Here is a 15,229-nt window from a genome sequence, read left to right on the forward strand (position 1 = left end):
TAATATCCAGTGTAGATAATGCCATATATTGAATGGGGAAGAAAACCAGGTGCTGATACATTCAGGATTTAGTAGGCAATACAATTTCCATGCTATCTATAACTGTTCAAGTTGTTAAAACAAATTTTTTGAATTGTTAATATAATTATTTAATAGGTCACTCTTTTAGATGTCCTCAGTGCTATATTTCCATCTCATAGTCAAGTGTAAACATGAGTAATATTGATATTTAAAAGATTTTTTTTCTGATTACAGAAATAATAACTGTTCATTATAGGAAATAAGAAACAGTCCAAATAATATATCCCACTGCGTATGTCATAACTACTATAACATCTTACCATACTTTACACTTTTTTCCATGTCAATATAAACAAGTACTCCACCTTCTCCGTCCCTCCCTTCTGCTCCTCCCTCCCCCATTTCTCATGCAAAATTAGGAACTTAGGGCACACCCTATTTTATGACGTGTTTTTTTCTCACTTAACATTCTGAGTTTTAAAAACTTAATTTTTTATTAAGATATCAGCTTTCAAGGACTCTTACTGTTTGATTATATGGCTGGATCAAAATCTTTATAATCAGTATCCTATTGCCAGATTCTTATTTACCCAAACCTTTATTGTTCACTCTTAGTTGTTGCTTTAAATAATGCTCGTTGCATTTTCTTAGATTTAAATACTCTTTTGTTTTAATATTTGCTAGGATTGAATGCCTGGAAGTCAAATTGGCCACATAAGAAAATTAATGATAATAATGATTTATACACACATTCACACATTTATAGTTATTATTATAAATTTTAGTATGCTTAATTTATATTCATTTTTAAAATTTATGTAGTTAAATTCATTCTTTCTGATATACAATTCTATGAGTTTTGACAAGTGCATATAATTATGTAACCACCACCACAATCAAGAAACCCATTCATTTCCTCACCTTAAAAAATTTCTTCCTTTTGCCCCTTGACTATTAAGTATGTTGGTTTTTCATTCTGAACATATGAAGAAGCAAAAATAAGAAAATAGATACCACCCATAAGTTTACCATTCTGCTGTAACCTCTGTTGACATTTTGTAAAATATCCTTCTGTTTTTTTTGGGGGGTCTTTTGTTTTTGTTTTTTCTCTTCGTCTTCCCTACAAAAAAAGAGGTTATACTGCCTGTTGGTTTATATAGCTTTTTTCTTTTTTACGTGGTATACTTTGAGAACATATTTCATTTAGCCATTGGTTTGTTTTTGTTTCGCTGCAATTCTAAACAGCCTTGTAATGAAGTCTAAAAAGCCCTATCATGAACATCTTTGCATATAGTACTTAAGAAAAGTACCATAAGTAGTGTTTTTAGGTCTCAGTGCATATGTACATTTTAAAGAGTTGTTAATTTTATCTGATTGATTTATAAAATGGGTATACCAATTTATATTCTGACCAGCAGTGTATAGGAGAGCCTGTTTTCTTATATCCTTGCCAATATTGAGTATTTTTATTTTACATTTTTGTTAGTTGGTGAATGAATAATATTAGACACCGTGTTACCTTAATTTGTACTATCTGATTTGCTGTGGGGTTGGATTTTTTTCATGTGTTTATTATTCATATTTTTTTGTGTGTTAATTTCTAGTTTATATTGTTTGTGTATATTTCTTTTTTTTTTTTTTTTTTTTTTTGGCAGGGAGAGGAGTGGGGGATGAGGCTTTTCTTTTTTAAGTTCTCTGTACGTTAATAACGTTAACTCTCCCAGTTATATGTTGGATTTCTTTTCCTCTTTTTGTTACTTGCTGCTTCTTTGGATTTTATAGTGCTTTTGTTTTATGGAGTTTCTTATGAGTCTATTCTTTTTCATTTTCTTTATTTATATTTTGGGTTTTTATGTTGAATTTAGAGAGGTCTTTTCTCTTTAGATTATGTAGTCATGTATATTAGATTTGAAATTCGTTTGCTTTTTGTTTCATATTCCTAACAGTCTAATAAAATTTTTACTGTGCTGTACCAGGGAGCCATAGATTATATACTTGTATATGAGTGTACTTTAATCTAATCTTAACATTGTATTTGTTTTTATTTATTCTTATGCTTCCAAGCAGCATGTACTTTTTATTGAATCTTCTATTCAAACTGTAACAGTATAGTGACATTAAAATGTGTCTCAAGTTAAGTATTTCCTTTTTATTTTTTCCCCATTACCTTCTTCGACTTGCATTTTAAATATTATCCGTCAGATTTTGTGTGTGTGTGAAATTAGGAAAAAACAGTACTTACGTTGTTAAATAACTGTTTATTTTATTTTTAACATGCCGCAGGATATTGAAGACAAAGTAAGTAGCAAAACAGCAACCTATAAATGTGCAAGTAGTTCACCTAAACTAAGCAGATAGTTGAGTAGACAGGCACCTTGACATCTGAAATAGGCAATACTTGGTCATTTAACGAAAGAATTTTGGTAAAGTAGCACAAGGATGGGAATGCCTAAATATATACTTGTTAATGGATGGCTGGATGCATACAATTAAAAAATATATATATACACACTTTACATATTAAAAGTAATATATATACTTTGTTTATATAAATTAAAAGATACACGCACATATATACCTATATATCTGTATATAATATATATAGATACATATATACACACACACACTTTCTTATAAGTTGTAGTCAGGCATATATTCATCATTCACTGAGCAAAAAATATGTTGAAAACAAAATCTAACTCAGAGTGATATAGGAAAGTCTCATCCCTCAGAGATAAAGGCCAAGTAAACACAATATTCAAGATACCAACCTTAATTTAAGAAATACATTTTTTTTACACAAATCTTGAAAAATATCCATAAGTAGCCATCTTCATCATTTTTTAAAGAACCAAAAATATTTTACTTGTTTTGATTTTATTTTAAAAAATCTTATGAATTGAAAATGCAATAACTAAAGTTTTTTAAATTACTTTAAATTATTGTTATTTATTATTATTATTTTGAATTATTGAAATAAATAAATATAGTAGTTTTTGTTTCCGTTCTTCCATAACAATTAATTCTTTACATAAAGGGAAATAGAACAATGTATGTATTTATTTGCAGGTAATTAACTGTTCTTAAACAAGATTTATGTGCAAAATGTTATTTAGGCATTACTTTTTTGTTCAAAAAAGGTTAAGAGCCATGTATCTTATGCCCAGGATAAAATTAAAGTTTTGTTGTACAAAATATTAATCCTTGAAATTACTCTTCGATAGGCAAGTTAAATAAGAGTCTGTTTTGTGCTGTATTCTGACATTTCCAAATATATCTGGACAAAATAGGACACAGCTGTTACAGTGAAAAATACAATGCGGACTTATTCTTTACATTTAAATACAGCAATCATCATCTTAATGTTTTTCTGTGGCAGAGACCTAATAGATTGCAAGAATCTTCAGATTTGTATTCTTATTTCTAATGCAATTTATTCTTGACTTTTGCTTTGCTGTTGCTGCTTTTTCTTGATATAGTATATTCCTCATTTCTTTTTTTAGGCTAGGCAGCTGGAAGAGAAAGACCGAGTGCTAAAGAAGCAGGATGCATTCTACAAAGAACAGCTGGCTAGACTGGAGGAGAGGGTATGACTATTTTTGTCATTGATTCTATTACCACATCTGCTGCTTTCTTGTATATTTATTTAAAAATTAATTAATTAGAACTTAACTGCTTTTCCTGGTTGTAAAATGACCAGGAAGTGAAGAAGCAAAGCAGGCAGGTAGGTAGTTCATCCTCTGTAACAATGTCATTTTTTCTTTGGTCACTTTGGAATGGTTGCATTATTTGTTCACTGATGCATTTTACCACTTTGGGACCTACCAAATGCAAATACTTTTTTATATGTTTAGAATCTACATTGCCTCCAGGTCACACAGTACACTGCTACTCTTATCTCCCCCAAACGTTGACTAAACTTTAGTACACTCTTAAAAATGGTAGCGTTTTAAAGGATATATTTATTTTCTTTTATCTTTTATTTTTTTGCTATTTTCTTTTTGAGATGGAATCTCACTCTATCACCTAGACTGGAGTGCAGTGGTGTGATCTTGGTTCGCTGCAACCTCTGCCTACCGGGTTCAAGCGGTTCTCATGCCTTAGCCTCCTGAGAGCTGGGATTACAGGCGTGCACCACCATGCCTGGCTAAGTTTTGTATTTTTATTAGAGATAGGGTTTCACCATGTTGGCCATGCTGGTCTCGAACTCCTGGCCTCAAGTGATCTGCCTGCCTCAGCCTCCCAAAGTGCTGGGATTACAGGCATAAGCCACTGGCGCCTGGCAGGGTATATCTTCTTTCTGAAAACTCAGTTTCACTGCATTTGTAGTTAAGAAATGCATGTCTCCTTCAGGAGAGGTGGATAGGAGCTGAATAGTAGAAGTTAAACATGAGTTAGGAGAAGGAAAAAGCGATAGGGTGTCAAGTCAGCATGGGTCTAGCATTGGACAGAGATGGACAAAAGAAGGCAGTGAGTTTAAGAATGAGAGTTTGAGCACCTTATCAGTGCCCTCTTCAATAAAGTAGGTTGGTTATTTAGATTAATTGGTTATCTAGATTAATAGACCATGAGGTTGCAGAGTGAGCTCTCTTTTTCTTTTGAATGAAACTCTCAAAATTTTATTTGTTGAAAATGTTATTTGATAAGAAAATAGGAAAAAATAAGAAATACAATATTAACCCTCACTCAGTACAGTTATGTGCATGTTAAATGTGTTTGCTGTCTCCGTATGTTACCGAACTGAGTACCTCTTGAATGTAGAGAGCATTTTCTCATTCATTTAGCAGATATTTACTTAAGCACCTAATATATGTTTGGCCCTGGTCTTGTGCCAGCAGCTTTGTACTAGTGAAGAAAATGAGGTAAACATCTATCTTCCTGGAGCTTAAATTCAATTTAAAACCAGAATACATATTGTATGGCAGGTTATGATAATTTCGAGAGGACTAAAATGGGAAAAATCCCAGGGCTGGGGTTTAGGCATGGAGTTGGGTAGAGAGGGAAGATCTCTCTGTTGAGGTGACATTTGGGAAGAGGCCTATGGTAATAGGGAAGCAAACCATTGCCAAAACCATGAAGCAGGCGTGAACTTGGCGTGTTTGGGAAGGCTGGGGATTTGGGAACAGACAAGCCCTCTGGATGCTGTCTTAGGCAAGAGTTGAAGCAACAGAGAATTAGTAAGAAATATGGCAGTAATTCGGAAAAGGGATGACTGGTGTGGGTCTGAGTGCCGGCAGGGGAAGTAATGAAATGTGGTTCAGTATTTTAAAGGTAGAGCTGACCAGATTTGCTGATGGCTTTGAACATGAGTGAAGAAAGAAAAGACTCAAACTCTAGGTTTATGGCTTTTATAACTAGAAGGTTTTTTCCACCGGGGAAAATTCTTAAGATATGGATTGGGATGTTGGTGGTAGAGGAAATCAGGAGTTTCATTACGGATATGTTAAGCTTGGGACACTTCAGACATTGAAGTAGAGATGTTGAATAGGCATAAAATTGAATGGTTTGGAGAATGTCAGGAATTTTTTCTGTAAAGGGCCAGATAGTAAATATTTTAGGCTTTGCACACCACATTTGATCTCTGTGCAGCTACCCAACTCTGCCTTTGTAATGTGGAATCAGAGAAAGCCAACTGTAAATGAATGAGTGTGGCTCTGTTCTAATTGAGGGACCCTAAAGTATGAAGTTCGTATGGTTTTCACACATCACAAAATTTTGCTTAAATTTTTTTTCAACCATTTAAAAATGTAAAACCAAAAACAGGGACTGGGCCTGATTTGGCCCCCTGGTTGTAGTGGGCAGAACTCGGATTTAGAGCACAAGCCTCTGATGTCAGATGCCTTGGATTCAGATTTCTGACCTGGCATTTCCCTGCTGTGTAATGTGGAGCATCTTATTTTACCTCTCAGTTGTTTCATATATTAAGTGATGATTTAATAGTGCTTACCTCACTAATTTGTTAAATGAGCCAATACTCAAAAAGCACCTGTAATAGTGTGTAGCACAGAGTAACCATTCACCCACTAATTGTTTTACTTCTATACCTAGAGCATTGTACATGGCTTAGAGTTTGTGTTAGTCTGTTTTCTCACTGCTATAATGAGCTGTTTGAGACTGGGTAATTTATGAAGGGAAGAAGTTTAATTGACTCACAGTTCTCCGTGGCTAGGGAGGCCTCAGGAAACTTACAATTATGGCAGAAGGTGAAAGGGAAGCAGGCACCTTTTTCACACAGTGGCAGGAGAGAGAGCATATGCAGGGGAAACTACTTTTAAACCATCAGATCTGAGAACTCTCTCACTTTCCACAAGAACGGCCTGGGGAAACCACACCCATGATCCAGTTACCTCCCACCAGGTCCTTACCTCAGCATGTGGGCATTACAATTCGAGATGAGATTTGGGTGGGGACACAGAGCCAAACTATATCAGAGTTAGTAAACGTTAAATGAGTGCAAGTGAAAGTTTTTGAGATGATGCACCTGGCACCTGCTTTTCCTCACCCAATGACAGTTTTCTTTGCCGTCAGGTTTTACTATGTTAGGTACCTTATAAACTTGACTTTAATTATTGTCAGGTTCAAGAAAAGGCACTGACAAATATTCTCCCATTTCTCATAGACTCACCAATTTGATTGGTACAAGTGTCTGAGAGGATTTATTTCTCGCAGATTGAACTTACCTGCTCAACAACTTCTCAACAAATAAACTGTTAGGCATTTTGGCATGAAGTAGAACAAGTGGTAGAAGATTAGATAGACACGATATGATAAAATCAAATTATATATACGCAGAATATATTGTTTTCCTTTTTGAAGATCAGGCTGGAAAGTAGTTAGCCTGCAGTTGAAACTGAAATCTGAGACGCACCAGTAAGCTTAGAATGCTAAGGTGGAACATACACACTACTGTTACTTAATAACTCCACAGTAAGTAATATGTGATAGAAAGAATGTTAGACAAGGAGTCAGAAGGCATGCTTTTGTCATCTTGTGGTGTCTGGTTCTTTATCTGCAAAATGGGGATATACTCTGTTCCTTGCTCATCTTCATGGTGATGGGAGGTAGATCAGATGAGTGTGTACAAGCCCCTTGAAAGCTGGAAAGAGCTTAACAAATATCAGCTGTTGCCATGAAAGAATATCTGCTTACTTTCCATTGTGTGTAAGATAATGATAATCATAAAATTAATATCATTCAACTTCCTTGTGTCTTTTGCCCATTTCTGTACAGTCCTGTTTTTGTTTGTCACTGTCATTCTCAAAGTACCCAAGTTGAATTTTGTCACTTTGGATTTCCTCCAGGAATATGTGGGAGACATTTAGGTCTCTAATGATGAAGCATTTTCTAGGCATAATACAAAAGATTGTAAAGGGATTTTCTTTTGTATTACGATGGCAGTGAAAATTACAATGTCTAACTGTTTGTATTAGGAATTCTGCATACACTTTTGTATTAGACAGTGTAAAAATGCTGAATCCATTAATTCGTATTGTAAGAAATAATGATTCTAGTATTAATATAACTTGCAGAATCATCTAACTTACTAGGAAATCCAGGTTGCCTGTGGTTTAAAAGTGGACATAAGCATATATCTTTCCTCTTTTAACCAAATGAAGTGATGAAACTATAAAGTAGATACCAGATTGTGTATCATTAATGGAGAGGGGTGTAGCATCAATGAGTCTTTTGCAGAATCATTCTGAGGGAGATTCCTAAGATAACCTTACCATCTGCACAGCAACTAGATTAACACAGCAATTGTACACGTTATCACTTTTTGATGACTTGAACTATTCATTTTTATTGGCTTGATGCAAATTTCTTTTGAGAGTATGAATCAAAGTGCACTAAACATGTGAAGTACATTTAGTTCTGTAATACAGCTTGATTTGCTTCTTGGATCTATTTTAATAAACTATGTTAATTAGATAATTCCCACGTGTGAATGGAACCCCCTCCACCCAGGTATTTATATTGGCCACTGCACCCAGGAGTCTGAGATAATTTTCTTCTTTCACTAACTTGTTAGGAGTAATAAGTGTAATTTAACTGGACGCTGATTTCACCCTCTTTAGAACCAGTTTTCAAAAGCAGCGACACTTTACTGAGAGAGAAGGTCAAAGCCATTTGAAAAGATTTTTTAAGTCCTTATTTCATAGCCAAATGTTGCTAAGTTATCAGTGGCATCTCTGTGAACATTAGAGATATCACATTCAGGCGTTTTGCCTAATTGAAAGATACTTAGAGAGTATTAATTCCTGAGTATTAGTATAAGAGACATAGATAGTGTTAATTCCTGGTTGGTGATTTGATGAGAGGAAGCTGAGAACAGCTTTCAACGAGAAGGTTCTTAAGTGTTTCTAAGAAGTAGTCTCCAAGTCTCTCAAGGAATTCTGTTTGTTTTTTGTCTTCCCAACTTTATTTTTAATTTTTTTCCCAACTTTATTTTTGTTTGTTGTATAATTGACGAATATGTCCATAGTGCTTTATACCTCTTTACGATAGCCACATTTTGTTTATAATATTTGTGATTAGTTGTGTGTGTTTATCTTGTACAGTCCTGGGAACAGAGAGCTCATTTTCTTATTTCTGTATTTTCTGTGTTTTTCTTTGGTTTTTGAGGTTCCATAACTTGCATATTTCTGTATTTTCTACAAGTAGCACAGTCAATGAATTCTAGATTTTCTAAGCTTATGCTATGAAGTCGTGTTTATGCAATTAGTGTATGGTTTTAAAATACACACAAATGTTTTAATATCTTTTTCACTAACCATTTAAATTCATAATTTAATTCTATCCTGGGAGAAAGTCAAGTTTAACTTTGAATACTTTGTTATTGTTTATAGCATCCTCATTAACATAGCTGATGATAACATTTATTGAGCATTTACATTGTGATTGGCACTTTGCATGGATTGTCTCATTTTATACTCACCAACAGCCCTGTGTGGCTGTGCACCCTATTGCTTAGGTGAAGGCTTAAAGTAATTCACCTAAGAACATACAGCCAAAATATGATAGATCTGGATTTGAGCCATGTTCCATGCTTAAGCATTTAGCTGCTGTCTAGTACTAAGTTGAAGATGTTCATTCTGTATGTAAATCCTCTGATTGTAGTGTTAGTTCTTGGGTCATTCAAGTTAGCTCTTTCCAGTTTCTAATACAACTTTTTAGGTCCTGACGTTATAATTTGATTAATTCTACTCATAACTTAAAAGTGTTAAGCATTCAAAAATGAATAATTTTCTCCCCGGAATTTGGCATTTCCTGGGAAAATTTGACCAACAAGGAATGAATAAGGTCTTATTACCTAGCAATTACAGCATGATACCCCTAAGAGTTATTTTAATATCTAGTGCTTCTTTCACGGTGAAATAAGAAATTTGTAGTCATTAAAGTAGTTTAAAAGTTTCTTCTTGAGTCTTCATTCACTTGCTCATACTTTGGTAATACTGCTTTCCATCTTTTCATCTCTTTCCATCTTCTGGAAAGAAAGCAAACTTTTTTTTTTTTTAACTTTTGACAAAATGTTTTGATAGTTATTTCATCGGAGTCTGGATCGTTGCGTGTTCTTCAGGAGAATGTGTATTTTTCAGGAGTCTGTTGGTCCTGTGGGAGGGAAGTGAGGGGAGGGACCATGGTGATCGTGTCAGAGAGGGCAGAACCCACAGTCTCCCAGGGGTCTTCCAGGATGAAGGGCCTTGTCTCCCCAGGACATGTTGAAGACTTGAGCTGTTCGATAATGTGTTCTGCATGCATAACTTCTCAATTATGAATTTGAATTGATTTGCTCAATGGAATCCACTTCGCTCTTGGCTTTCCTGAGAATGATGGGGTTTGGCTCAGCCTGAAGCCCTCTTGGCTTGAGGAGCTGAGGGAAATCAGAAAGTTTAGTTAGGTATAATACAGTGTTGAATAACCCAGTGATGTGGCATGCATTTTTGCTTTGAGAACTCCTCTCTGTACCTCCCCCACTGCATTTACAATTTATTTGCATTCCTAAATATGAAGATATGTTTGTAAGATTGGTCGCTTAAAATATTGTTCTATGTGCTGTATGTAAAAAAATGGAAGACTTATTTTATTAGGCTAGTTTTCCATGGCATATAGTCCAATAGACGCCTCCTTGTCTATAAACATATTATCTTTATTCATCATATGCTTACTATATTGAAGATCTGCTAAGTGTATATCATCCTTCAAAATTCTCTCCCATGTCAGGATCTTTGCCTTTGTTGTTCCCTGGGATGTTCTTTCCCACCTCTAAATAGCTGTCTCTGACTCCCTTACAAGTTTTAGGTTTTCCTAATGACTATCAGAAACTAGACTTCTGAACCCTGTCTCGGTCATATCAACCTATTTATTTATTTATTTGAAAGCACCCTTCCAGATCTATAATTAGTTTACTCATTACTTGTTAACTTGTTCATGACTGCCTTCCCAGTCATCCAGTAGAAGTTCCACAAAGGCAGAAACTTTGTCTTAGACACCCCTGTATCCCTTATCTGGTGAATCATAAATGCCAGCATGGCATGGATTGTTTTCAGTTTTCAGACACCTCTGGATTTCAGCAGCAATTTGCATACAGACTGCAGGAAATCCCACTGAATTAAGATGGGGAGAGAATTACATAAGCTGAGCAAAAGAGAATAATACAAAGAGAATGGTGAAAAATAAATTGCCACTAAGAAGAGAAGTATATTACTAGTTTGTCACCTGTGGAGAGAGTTGCTAATTAAATTCTAAGGTCATGCTTACATCAAATGAGCAATTTTTAAGTCTCTCACTTATGGCAGATGACATGTCTTTTATTGCATCATAAAGTGTTGGGCTCATCTGTGTGATTAATTGGCTTTTGATTGCGTGACTTCTTCTTTCTCAATTAGTACCTTTGCTTCTGTGCTCCTCTGTGTGAAGCTTGGGGAAAAAATAATGCCAACAATGATAATAACGAGAAATGACAGTAGAACAGGTTATTGTCAGCCCAGTGTGCTTCTTACAGGAAGAAATTATTATGTTTTTTTACTACCAGATGAAGTCTATCATTGTAAAATATTTCAGTGAGTGAAGCTGGATCAGCCTTTTCAAGGGAATAATACAGGATGGATTCACAATTAGACTACTGACATCTGAGATACTAAAAGATAAACAATCCTTTTTTGGAGATAGATTACTTAAACTTGGTTTGTGGGATTAAGAAACTGTTTGACATTTCCCCCCGGGACGTGCTTTCGAAACAGTTGCCAATGATTTTAGGTCATGTGGATAACTCATTTTGGCCCTGCCATGTGATAGAGTAAATTTAACACAATAGTTAAAAATGTAACTTCCTGGTAGATATGCCTACGTAGGTTATACTAGTTTGCACTTGTCAACCTAGAGAGATGTACTATTCCTTTGACACTGGGAAATTTTGTTCTGGCTTCCTCATTCATGTGGAGATCAGGGCAGGTTCCCTGTGGTTTCTGTAGTTACTGAGAGCTACAGAAACAAGAGATGAGGTTCTATAGTCCACAGGTTTGGATGTTGAAGTTAGTAGAAGCTAATACCACTTTTAATTGTAATGTCATAAGCAACAGAGGTTTTATTAAAGTGGCTTGGATTGTGTACATTGAGTTACTCTCAATTTTTTGTCATCAACAAGTAATGATAGTTTAAGTAAATGCACTTAGATGTTAATTGTTCGGTAGAAAAATTAATAAGACCCGGTATCAATATATCTTTTGTTAACATAATTGACACATTTATAACTTAGGTGCAAAGATGGAACTATTTTACACTCTTCCCCTGCTTTCCTAAAGGAAGTTTATTATTGCAGATATTCCAAAAGTAGCAAGCAAGATTTTTTTTTCCTCCTAGTTTGTGCTCTGGGGAAAAAAATCAATACAGTATAGTAGATATGACGGTCTTATCCTTAATTCATTATTCAACAAATCCTCAAAATGCATTGGCTTTTCTGTTAACCTCTCTGAAATTCGAATTGGAAATATGGTTTAGGTAACCTTGAGCTGCTTTTTAAATTTGGCTTTAGGGATATGAGACTTACTTTTTTTCTAGGGTGAGCTGTTAAAAGTGCATCCAGGTAAAATGATCCCCTTAACCGGAGACTGTTTTTCTATGTCTAACTTTAGAGGAAAGATTTGCAAATCATGGGATCAGCACTTAATTTGGGGCTCTATTTACCATGTAGGCTGTCAAGAAGTATTAACCTTAAGGTAAGATGAGAACATAGAGTACAAAGCTGTGAGTTGATGGCACACAGTACAGCGGTATTAAATAGCATTATCCATCCTGCTTGCTACAGTAAATAGGATTTCACTATTATGATGTGTCAGGGCTTTCAGTGAAATCAAATTTACAAGATACTAAACTGCCATCCTCTCTGCTGAGCAGCTTTATTCTGGGATCTTGCTTTCATATTAATCCTGTTGGTAGGAAATACTTGTACCAATTGTGCATGGAAATTATAATTTAATGATCTCTTCCTTTTCTTTATTCAGAGCTGAGAATGGACTACTGTGCTTTGCAGTGATAGCCCCAGGGCTCTGAGAAAGAGATAATATACAGTTCAGCTTTAAAGCCCAGCATTGCTTTTTTGTGAGTGCTTGTAATGATCATAAGTGCTGAGACGCCAACAATATGGTTGCATAGTTTCTCAACTCTCCACATTTCCTTTACCTTTTGAAAGGCTACACAATAAAATAATTAGAATCTGTTTACCCTGATGGTTTTAAAAAATGATATGCCACTTGACTGTGTAAAGACAAGGTGAGAAATAAAGCATTGTGAAATCCAGGGAAAATTAATTCCACTTTTAAAGATTCTGTACATTTTGGGAAGGCTCAGCAGGCTGTTTTATTTGAAAAACAATTATTTACTCACTTTACTTTCTTTTTTTTTTTTTTTTTTGAGACGGAGTCTCGCTCTGTCGCCCAGGCTGGAGTGCAGTGGCGCGATCTCGGCTCACTGCAAGCTCCGCCTCCCGGGTTCACGCCATTCTCCTGCCTCAGCCTCCCGAGTAGCTGGGACTACAGGCGCCCACAACCGCGCCCGGCTAATTTTTTTTTTTTTGTATTTTTAGTAGAGACGGGGTTTCACCGTGGTCTCGATCTCCTGACCTTGTGATCCGCCCGCCTCGGCCTCCCAAAGTGCTGGGATTACAGGCGTGAGCCACCGCGCCCGGCCTCACTTTACTTTCTTTGAGCTTCTTTCTTTCTATTGATAAGAATATTACAGCCAGGAAATCATTATGTTTCCTGCGTATGAGATTGAAATTGACTAAATCCTTTGAATTTCCTTCACAACCAATTTCAAAGTTAGTGATTGTGCTTCTTGATATCTTGTTTATTTATACATTTCAAATGTACTTCATTTAGGCAGACCAGCCAATGCATATTTCCCTATTTTACTGACTGAAAAATTAAAGTACATGAATATTAAATTTTTTAAAGGAAATTGCAATGCTTGTGTTAGAAAGTGCTCTTCAATCCCAGTTTTATGTTCAGACCATGAGACAGCTGTGCCTCTGTAAGGGATTACGTTTCAACACATTAGCTTCAGTTAAAAAGATATATTTGGTCATTAAAATGTTTGCAAATAATATTAGCTCATAACATCATCAAATAAGAAGTGCCCACATCTGAATTTGGCATATAAAGCAGGTTTGCACAGTAAGGTCAGCATTTAATGAAGGGAACCCAAATCCAATTTGTCTGTGTAGACTAAGATAGGATTTTAACTTTGTTCATTCTTATCAGAATTTTGGGAGCTAGAGGGAGTCCTTGGCGTTCACCGCTCATTCAAAAACACATTTATTAATCTCCTACAGTGAGCCAGGCCCTATTCAAAGATAAAATGATGCATACAAATGGCACAAAAGCCCATTGGTATCTGGCACAGAGCTTTCAGTTGACACAATGGTGCAATGGGCCCATGGAGGCTGTGTTTTGTGAAGAACACTACCTTTGTACTGCCTTTGTCCCTTCCAGATCTAAAGATCGTGGGATTTGGAGGGAAAGTTAGTAGGTTGGAGAGATCCATCAGGTTAAATTATCAGATAAAGACCCCAATACATTGGTTGCCTCAAGTAGTTCTTTCTGAAAATAAACATTAAATAGGTAATTCCTTTGAAGACCAGAACTCATTCCCCTTTGATCACTGTGATAGTGGCTGGCACATATTAAGCCTTGGATAAATTTTTAAAAATTGATGTGTTTGTCCAGAAATGGGGTGGGTTCCATAGCCAAATAATTTTGAGGAATGTTAGGTTTCACGAAGCTGAACAGATTTCTTTTTTAGAGGCCCCCTCAAAAGTTATGTACACTTATAGCCTCCAGGATGAGGATACTGCATAATATGTTTCAGCATTATACCCGAACCATGGAATCGTTCTTCTGAGATATATCTGTGAATTTATCCCAGTTTATCACCTGAGATTTCTGTGCCCTAAATAATGCTAGTACCTACATTTTTTTAGTCCTTCTTAGCTTGCATCCTGAGATGTAAAGGTATAGTAGCCATAGAATTTCACTGATGGAATTCCTAATCTGAGGGCATCTGAGGACCTGAAAGTACCCTGGGATTGCCGCCCTTTGCACTGTGTGCCAGAAGCATAGGCCGGTGAGAAGAGGCTGTCTCAGGGTCCTAAAGGTACAGTGCGCTGGGGTGGGGTGTTCTTTCTCACTCTGAATTCTCTTCCTCATCCTCATCCTCTCCAAGAGTCTTTGAGAAACTGTAGCCCATAGTAGGTATCTCATTTTGTATTTGGGTGTCCATTGACTCAATCTTGCGTTATTCCAGCCTCCTCAGAATTGGGAGCAGTGGGTAGTGGGGTTTCTCCTTGATCTTCCCATGTCAAGACTCAGCACTGTACCCGTTAACCCAAGAGTTGTACATACTTGCCTGAAGAACCAGGCACAGGTTTCAACAGAATGCCACCAAGGGAAGGTCTAAACCAGAATATTCTTCCCTTTTATGAAATGAAGTAAGAAGGTAATTAAATTGGATAAATTACCCCGGTGGATCTTTACAAATCTTCCCGCAAGGGTTGCCAAGATATGGTGCTGAAGGAGCATGTGAAAGAGATCAACATCTTCTGTTCCATCACAGCCTCAAGGTTTCTGTGACCCTCTAGAAAGAATCTATAGGACTTGCTATTATTTTGTGAGGAAGCGGTAAGGTTTACTTACATAGGGTAGAAAGTGCGCTT

General features: G+C 36.0%; 1 protein-coding gene across 2 annotated transcripts in view; it reads left to right on the forward strand.

The window, feature by feature from the left end:
* Window positions 1-15,229, forward strand: part of LOC105471361 (coiled-coil-helix-coiled-coil-helix domain containing 3) — a 295,451-nt gene that overhangs the window by 191,095 nt on the left and 89,127 nt on the right. The window contains exons 5-6 of one of the 2 annotated variants that reach the window (XM_011723814.2): window positions 2,305-2,319; window positions 3,525-3,608. In XM_011723814.2, the coding sequence (XP_011722116.2) occupies window positions 2,305-2,319; window positions 3,525-3,608 (99 nt within the window). The remainder of the gene's footprint in view (window positions 1-2,304; window positions 2,320-3,524; window positions 3,609-15,229) is intronic. The other variant, XM_011723815.2, reaches the window with a different exon arrangement.

Source organism: Macaca nemestrina, chromosome 4 (genome assembly GCF_043159975.1).
Source record: "Macaca nemestrina isolate mMacNem1 chromosome 4, mMacNem.hap1, whole genome shotgun sequence".
Taxonomy (NCBI): Eukaryota; Metazoa; Chordata; class Mammalia; order Primates; family Cercopithecidae; genus Macaca; species Macaca nemestrina.